The sequence below is a fragment of the Prionailurus bengalensis genome, chromosome B4, assembly GCF_016509475.1.
Source record: "Prionailurus bengalensis isolate Pbe53 chromosome B4, Fcat_Pben_1.1_paternal_pri, whole genome shotgun sequence".
NCBI classification, from domain to species: Eukaryota; Metazoa; Chordata; class Mammalia; order Carnivora; family Felidae; genus Prionailurus; species Prionailurus bengalensis.
Genome location: NC_057358.1, coordinates 67809392 through 67818108, shown reverse-complemented (window position 1 = coordinate 67818108; position 8717 = coordinate 67809392). Strand labels below are relative to the sequence as shown.

Genomic DNA, 8717 nt, shown 5'->3' with positions numbered 1-8717 from the left:
CCTGAGTGATGCAGGATTTGCAGAATCACAAATTTAGGAAGTAGGTAGGTAGAAATGTTAGGGCGCAGGTTAGAAACAAGTAACCAGTGGTCTGGCTTACCACTGAAAACCCGAATTAAAACATAAAAAATATCACGTGAAGACTGAACACTGTATTCACACCAAGTATACAAATTTCAGGGTATCTACATTCAAAAATTGAACTGCACAACAGGAAAAGAGAAAGTGGCCGTGTCTTTACTGGGAATGAGAACAATACGTTATATTTCCTCATCAGCACTTTCCGTGACATTTTCTTTTAAATGGAGGGAAGATGCATGAAACGCATTGTTTGCATTAGCAACAAAGAGGATGCACATTCCAATGAAGGGATTTATTGGTGAAAATTCAGTTTACAAGCATGTATGAGACGTGCATTTAAAAGGAATTTAGGAAGGAATGTATTACATGTGAACCAGTCCTGATATTACTATTCTACTTTGCAAAATACCTAGAAAGTAATCAAACAGCAGTCCCGTTTAAATGCAGAATTTTAAATAAAGTTTACTTTCGTTATGGATAAAAACAAAAAAATTAATCACTTTGTAAATTTTGGTATGAGTCCTGCAATTATGTACTTTTTAGCTTTCCTTTCATTACTTAACCCACAAAATTAATTAGGATGTGGGAAATATAATGTCATATTTTAAATAATTCTTTAAAACATTTCCAGTGAAATTATTTTTACACATATTTATATTTAAAATAAAATAAAATATATAAACATTCCTTCATATACACATGAGCTTTTTCAAAAAGTGGAAGTGTCCTTTTCATATGTAAACATTTTTAAAGAAATATTTACAGGAGAATAATTTTCGCATCCAAAGGCAAAGATCTCCAACATCCCTCTTATTCAACAGATATTCTTCTCATTTTTTCAGCTAATTCGTTTCTTACTTCAATATGTTTTTCTAAATTTTGCACTTCATGTGGAAGGTTGATATCCCAAACAGACAAACAAGACTGTATCTCTACAAAGGAAAAAAATGAAATAATGGTTCAAAGATCTGCCATAAGGCCTTTTTATTTTATTTTATTTTATTTTATTTTATTTTATTTCATTTCAATTTTGTTCATTTATATTTAGTTGTCTTATACAAACATATACATAAAAACAGCTATAAAAATTTACTAAATCACTGCCATTCATAAGAAACTACATTTGGAAAATGTTTGAAGTGTATTACAGAAACAACTACATTTCAAAAAGAGTGTGAACTTTTAATAATCTGATGTTTCACTTTCTGAAAGAAATAGTTTTTTCAAACACTGTTCAAAATCGGAGCTCATATGGATATAGGTAAACTGTAAGGAAAAATAACCACGTTTAGTTTAAATTTGGGCTACTTCTCATTTTATAGTGGTTGATATTTCTACTTCATCTGAAAAAATACTACTCAACTACTAAAACTTAATTTTGAGAATTTATGTTTAAATTATTTACACTATAAAGAAGCTACCAATTTAAAATGCTTGAAGTATTATAGTATATGTTATATTTATTATAAATGTATAAAACACATAACATGTTATAATCATCAGTGTCATTGTACTGTGTTTGGACTACAGTATCTTATTAAACACTACCTTTTTGGTGTTGTGTGCCTTCAGTACTTTTCCGGATATACCCCAAAACCAGCATGACATTTTTAAGGCTTCCTTTAAAAAAAAATATATGAGTCTTCTGTTAAAACAATGTAATAAGATGAACTTTAAAAAGTCATTAGAAATTACCGTATATTCTGCTTTTAGGAGACACTTCAATTATACTGAATAAAATGCTCCAAGATCAGCAATTATTTAATGTTGGAAAATTTGTGGCCCATTCCTTGCTATAATTTTTATTAATTGTGTTAATCTGAGAAAATAATTTAACTTTTGAAAAATGGGTCTAATATTTATACACCCAGAGTTATAATATTAAATGAGATGTGTGTGAAACTGCTTTGGCATTAGTCAAATGTGAATCATTTGGATACAAAGTTGGATGGATGATACACTGATACTCTGTCACAGAACCATACGTTCTTCTCAAGTCACTCACTAATTTACTCAACAAATATTTGTCATACATCTTCTATACAGGAGGAAAGGCCCTGGGGAGTAAAGAAGTAAACAAACACATGCAGACTCAACCTACATGGAGTTTATATTCTAGTGAGGAGATTGACACTAATGAAAAAAAAAAATCGTGACCAGGATGTATGCTATGCAAGGGAGATGTTATGAGAACTCCAAAGAGGGAAGTTGACCTAATCAGTGTTCACTTCTGAAGGTTTTGACATATGAGTTACCATTTGGAAAAAAGAGTTAGTGTACCTTCTTGGCTTAATTAACTACAGAAATTAAATAAGCAAAGAATGAGCAGCACATGAAAAACATTGAGGCAGTGTGAAGCATGGTATCCCAGAGGGACTGAACATTCTCCAGATCAGAAAGCACTGGGAGCAATGTGATAAATGGCAGAGGCTACAAAGGTGAGGTGAAGCCACATTGTACCTGCCGCACCTGTGGATTATGTTTAAATTTATCTTTACTTTAAAAATCAATTAAACCACTGAAATTCCACATAATTTCAGTAATGAACAACGATTTGGGTACAAAAGTACAGACAAATTAAAGGACTTAACAACCTTGGTAGAATAAAAGTAGAGAGACAACCCACTATTGTTGTGAGATACAACGCTGGTATGCTGAGAGTCACCAATCACTCACAGCATCTAGTGTAACTCCTGTGCAATTTCAACATCCAGTCATAAAAAATGGGTGAGAGTAAGGAGTAACACTTGTCCCTCCTTAATATATTCCTGTAAAAGGAATTGACCATTTGCTTCACCTGTCAAACACACTAGGACTTATTTACTAAAGTTATATAAACTCTCGTTTTGCAGAACCTAATCCCATGTTATTTTGGTGATCAACTTAGTATATATGTTAATACTATTCTCTAAGCCTAATAATTAGTTAAAAGAAAAAAATGGAATGTATTTATGTAGAAAATATATTTCATGTGCTGTTATGATTTCTTCATACTTAAATAGAAAAGTAGGAGCAAGAAAAGACATAAAAGTCTGCATAAAACATCATGATTGTCAATACCTGCAGATTGTAGAGTTAAGCATATATTGTTACAAGCATATAAATTTGTTGATAGAATGAAAAACCAAATTTAAGAAGGGTAGGAAATTTAAATTGGTTAAAATAAGCATTTGCTTTAATACCTTTTGTTAAAAAGTTAAAAATACTCAGGGTGCCTGGGTGGCTCAGACAGTTAAGCCTATGACTCTTGATGTGGCTCAGGTCATGCATGATCTCACAGTTTGTGAGTGTGAGCATCCCACTGGGAATTTCTCTCTCTCTCTCTTACTCTCTCTCTCTGCCCCTCCCCCACTCACTCTCTTTCTCTCTCTCTCAAAATAAATAAAGAAACATTACAAAAATATTTTTAAGTTAAAAATACTCAAAATTATCTATTTCCTCTTTTGCCTTAGATACAGAGAAAGTAGAACAGAGAATCGGTGCTCGGCTGCAATAATCTTCTCTAATGGGACTGAAAGCATCCATTCCCTCCATTTTTTAATGACCCTATTAAAATGTATCCCAGTTCTATGTTTCACGATGTGACCTACTGAGACATGTCCAATGGCATTAGAGAGTGAGACTAAAATTAAAAATAAAAGCATATTTTTAAAGTCTTAGACAATATCACAAAAGATTGAAAGGAAAGAAACTTACCTAACTGTGCTGTCATCATGACTCTGACAGAATCACAAAAATTGTGAACTATACGTATAATTCGACGAGTTGAAAGATCAAGGAGTAAAACATGGCCTCCTCCAGTTCCTATCCAGAGGGCAGTGTTCTTCTGGAGGCAGAGAGTTTTCACTCTCCCAGAGTAAGATATTTTGTGTTTTGATTCCGCGTTTACTTTTACCATTTCCTCCCTAAAACCATAAAGTATGCATTAATAATTTTATCAACAATTAAGAGATAAAGCAGATGTCTACACATGCACACTATATATAGCATTTTAAATTATGAATGCGTAATAGTATACATTATAGATCATTAAAATTCTACAAAATGAGTGTTGCTAAATACAGAACATCAAAGTGGCTTCTCTCCTTGAAACATAAATTATCAAAGATAACACAGCCCCTTCAAGAAATTCTAAAGTAAATAAAATGGATAAAATAAAGTGGCTCAGTTGGCTAAACGTCTGTCTCTTGATTTTGGCTCAGGTTTGCATCAGGCTCCACGCTGACAGAGTGGAGCCTGTTTGGGATTCTCTCTCTGCCTCTCTCTCTCTCTCTCTCTCTCTCTCTCTCTCTCTCTCTCAAAATAAATATATAAACTTTAAAAATGGATATAATTTTTATAAATAATAAGCCTATATAACCCAGTGTAAAAGAAAAGAATAAATTTGCCCAATATAAATAGAAAAAGTTTCTTTCCATGAAGTCTAAAAGTTACAAAGGAAAATTAAATTTTAATCATTTACATGTAAAAGATATCAATACAAACCACTAAATGTTTCTCTGAGCCAATGAATAATTCATGACGAAAATGAGGTGTCCGGAAATAAAACAGTTCTAATACTTTTAGGACTTCAGGAAGTAAGGGAACCTTTACCAGGCAGAACTGTCAACACTTCAGAATGTCAATCTCCTTACCATCCAGAGAAAAATGAAAACATTCTGGGAAAGTCAACCTTGAAGTTTCATTTTATAGATACAGTGTGTAATCTAAATGTTCTCCAGAGAATAAAAAATCTATACATAAAAACAAGATAAAACAGGGGCGCCTGGGTGGCTCAGTCGGTAAGCGTCTGACTTCAGCTCAGGTCATGATTTTGTGGTTGGTGAGTTCAGGCTCCGTGCTGACAGCTCAGAGCCTGGAGCCTGCTTCAGATTCTGTGTCTCCCTCCCTCTCTACCCCTCCCCAAATAAGGTTGAGTGGTCCCCTTTCCCACCAGCAGCACACAAAAGATGTGCGTGATTTAAAGTCTGAGATGTGCTGGATTAGACTAAGAACTGGTTGTCAGTCTGGTGTCTTGATCCTTCATCCTTAAGCAGTTCGTGCATTGGTCAGTGCAGTAGGTTTCCCCCATTTTTTAAATTGTTTCGTGACTTTGTCTTTAGAACAAAGTATCCTTGGACCTGTAGTCTAATTACAAGTAGTAAACTTTGATATTGTAACACTACTAAATGTACAGTCAGCAAGGAATCCAGTATGATCACTTTCAATCACGTACTATTTTTTCATTGGTGAATATTCTTTGTAATATCTTGAAGAAACCATATATATCATGTTCCTATTTTTTTTTTAGTTTTCCAAAATGAAACTACTTGCTAGATAGCAAGAGATGGTGCTGAAAAGAATTAGCAATTTTGTTTCTGAGTTGTTTAGTGTTCTAGTTAGAGGTAGAAACAAAGTAAAATTAGGCATACTGCCTCTCTAAGTCTGAAGTATATAAACGGCTCTAATAAGCACAAAATAAGAACCAATGACATTGTACCTATAGTGAACAATAATATGTTGTACACCTAAAAATTTGTTAAGAGGGTCAATTTCACACTGAGTTCTTTCCACAGTAAAATACAATTTAAAGAAAACAATTTACTTTAAAAAGTGCACACAGTCTATAAGTTCACAGAGTTTTTCAGTCTTCTTATCCCATACTTCCACAAATGGGCTATTTTTCTTAGCAACGTAGAGAGCCGTGTCCACCACCACTGCTATGATGTTGGAATCACTGAAAGCTGCATAAGAAAACCTAGAGGGACAAAAGAATGTCACTATTCTTCATTTCTTGCAAACAGATTGGCTAGCATAGGCCCTACCTTCATGGCAAACTTCTACTTAGCCTTTGATGTTTAACTTAAATGTCAGCTCCTCTGGAATACTTCCCTAACCTATCAAAATATACCAGTCATTCCCTTTCCCGCACTGGTATACCTGTAACACTACAGACCTCATTAAGTATCAAATCGTATTCATTAATTAGTGTGTCCCTGACACTAGACTGCAAATGTGGTTTCTTAAGGACAAGGACCATGTCTTTTCAATATACCCACAATCCAGTAAAGAGTCACCATGGATAAGTACCTATCTATCTAGCAAATACAAGTGTAGATAGATAAGAACCTATCTAGAAAAAAATGCCTAGCTAACAAAGTAGGCAGTTTGTTAAGTAGACGGACAGAGGATGGATGGATGCAGAATGAACTAATAGAAGGAATGAACAACCAAGAAAAAGTAAAAATGGTTAAAGTTGCAATTCGACCAGATAAATGACATGAAAATGTCACACCGTTTAAAAGCCTTTAGTTTATTGTAGGGCAGGAAGATTTTTTTTTTCTTCCTCTTTCTTATTCTGGCAAGGGAGGCAAAAATATGTGCTGCCAGAGAGCCACTACATTCTAGACAATTTCTTTCTGAGTTTTTTTTTTTTTTTTGCTGTTTATAACAGAAGACAGTTCAAACTAGTACAAATATTACATAACATTTTAGAATTTATAAAATGCTTCTGTGCGTTCTCTCATTTGATCCTCAGTAACAATCTTACAAAATACTACAAACCTCCATGTCTGCAATGAGAGAAAGTTAACAAAGGCTAAATAACTTGCTCGAGGCCACATAACCAGCATGCCACAGAAGCAGGACTCGACAAGTCTCTGGAGGCCTGTGACTCCAGAGACCACATCATCTCTCACTACCCACCATGCCTCTGTCAGCGCGAACTGATGACAATGAGGAGGGTAATGAGGATGAAGCAGCATCTAATTAGCAATGAGGTATCTGCTTAGCCAGGGAGAGACGAAGGCAACAGGAGACACTTTTTGAGAAGACAGCAAATACTTCCAAGTGTCTATGAAACCAGATCCTCGTCTCTTTCAGGTGATGAACAGCTTTGCAAGTGCCATGTTTATGGGTGTTCTCTCTAGTACAGCATTTATACTCCAAATCTTATGTGGAATTTTAGGGAGTTGATTCCCATGATCTCATAACATGCTCTATGAAATAAAAAAAAATTGGGGGCCTTTCTTTTTAAATATTTTCAGTTTTGGTTTTTTTTTTAGGTTGATTAAAAGTGGAAATTACAGGGATGCCTGGGTGGCTCAGTTGGTTGGGCATCCGATGCTTGGTTTTAGCTCAGGTCATGATCTCACCATTGTGGGACTGGACTGAGCATGTAACCTACTTAAGATTCTCTCCCTCTGCCCCTCCACAGCTTGTGTGCATTCTCCCCCCCCCCCTCTCAAAAAATTAAAATTAATTAATTAAAATGAATAAAAACGTGTTTTTTAAAAAAAGTGGAAATTACAGAATGAAAATGGATTTATCCATTTACCACACATTAGGAAACAAATCTGTGAATGAGAGAGAAAAACAAAAGTCCTCATCCATGAGAATTTACAATACATAGCAGTGTATCTGAACCCCAAAGACCTTAGAATCACATGAGAGCCTGAAAAGAAAAATACTGAAATCTGGGCCCCACCCATGATTAATTCATCTGATTTAATTGGTCTGGAGGTGAGTCCCAGGCATAATAGTATTTTCAGCTACCTCATGGTTTCTAAGTGGGGCCAATGCTGAGAGCCAGTTAAGTTCAGTATTAAGAGAGCATTTTGAAAATTCTTTTATAAAAATGTATGGCAGATGTTGTGAAGGGAAATAATAGCTGAACTGGAAGAACAAATCCAAGGCATCTAATCTGCACAGGAGGAATCAAAGACAACCCACTCAGAAGAAGCGACATTTGCATTAAAACGAGCAGGGAACATATTAGTAGTCCAGGAAAAAAAATCACAGTCACAGGTTGGGGGTGAAAGGGAGCAGGCTGTCTTTGAGAACTGAGATGATTTCAGCTTGTCTAAAGCACAGGCAGCAAGGAGGCTGCAAAATACTAATCCAGAGAGGGAAGCAAGGACTAAATCCTACAGGGCCTGGTAGACTACCTTAAGAAATCTGAACTTCAAACAAAGGACAATGGGATGTGACTGAGGGTTTTAAGCAAGAGACTGACACCAACTGAGTTGTGTTTTAGAAGAGCTCCTCTGTCTGCAATGTTGAGAACAGACTGAAGGAACACAATCAGAGGTTGAGAACTGGTTAAAAGATGCTGTTGTTAGTATGGTTACTGATGATGGATGGTAGCCTGGCCTGTGGGAGCAGTAGAAGGAAAGTGAGAAATGAAAGAATTTGAGTGTCAATTAGAAGAGTTAAATGGACAAAGGGAGTAAAAGATAAAGGAGTTAAGGATTACTCTCAAATTTAGGTTTTAGGTGATTAGATGGATATTGAGAAGCCAGGATATTCCCTGAGATGAGGATTTGTGACTCAAAGCTAATACTAATCACGAGTAATATTTATTGAGAGCTTACCAAGTGCTAGGCATTATGTTAGCTCCTTATATTAATTTTCTTGTTTAGTCTTCCAAACATCCCTTTGAGGTACGATATATTACAATCCTCAGATTAGAGAAGACTGGATGTTTGAGTAGTTCTTGCCCAAGTTCACATAACCAACACACAGCAAAGCCAATATCTGAACTACAATTTATGCTGTTATCCACCAACCTACCCTGCTTCTCACTGAGGAATGTGGCTCTTATGAGAGCCAACTGCAATGATTTGGTTAAAACACAACTCTAAAAATTGAAAGAACAA

General features: G+C 35.3%; 1 protein-coding gene across 1 annotated transcript in view; it reads right to left on the bottom strand.

Moving 5' to 3' along the window:
- Window positions 1–354: 354 nt before the first annotated feature.
- The window catches only part of LRRK2 (leucine rich repeat kinase 2), a 137826-nt gene continuing 129463 nt past the window's right edge, over window positions 355–8717 (bottom strand). The window contains exons 48-51 of the mRNA XM_043563334.1: window positions 5666–5818; window positions 3778–3986; window positions 1630–1701; window positions 355–1013 (exon numbers count right to left, since the gene is read on the bottom strand). Of these exons, the coding sequence (XP_043419269.1) occupies window positions 892–1013; window positions 1630–1701; window positions 3778–3986; window positions 5666–5818 (556 nt within the window). The 3' untranslated portion in view covers window positions 355–891. The remainder of the gene's footprint in view (window positions 1014–1629; window positions 1702–3777; window positions 3987–5665; window positions 5819–8717) is intronic.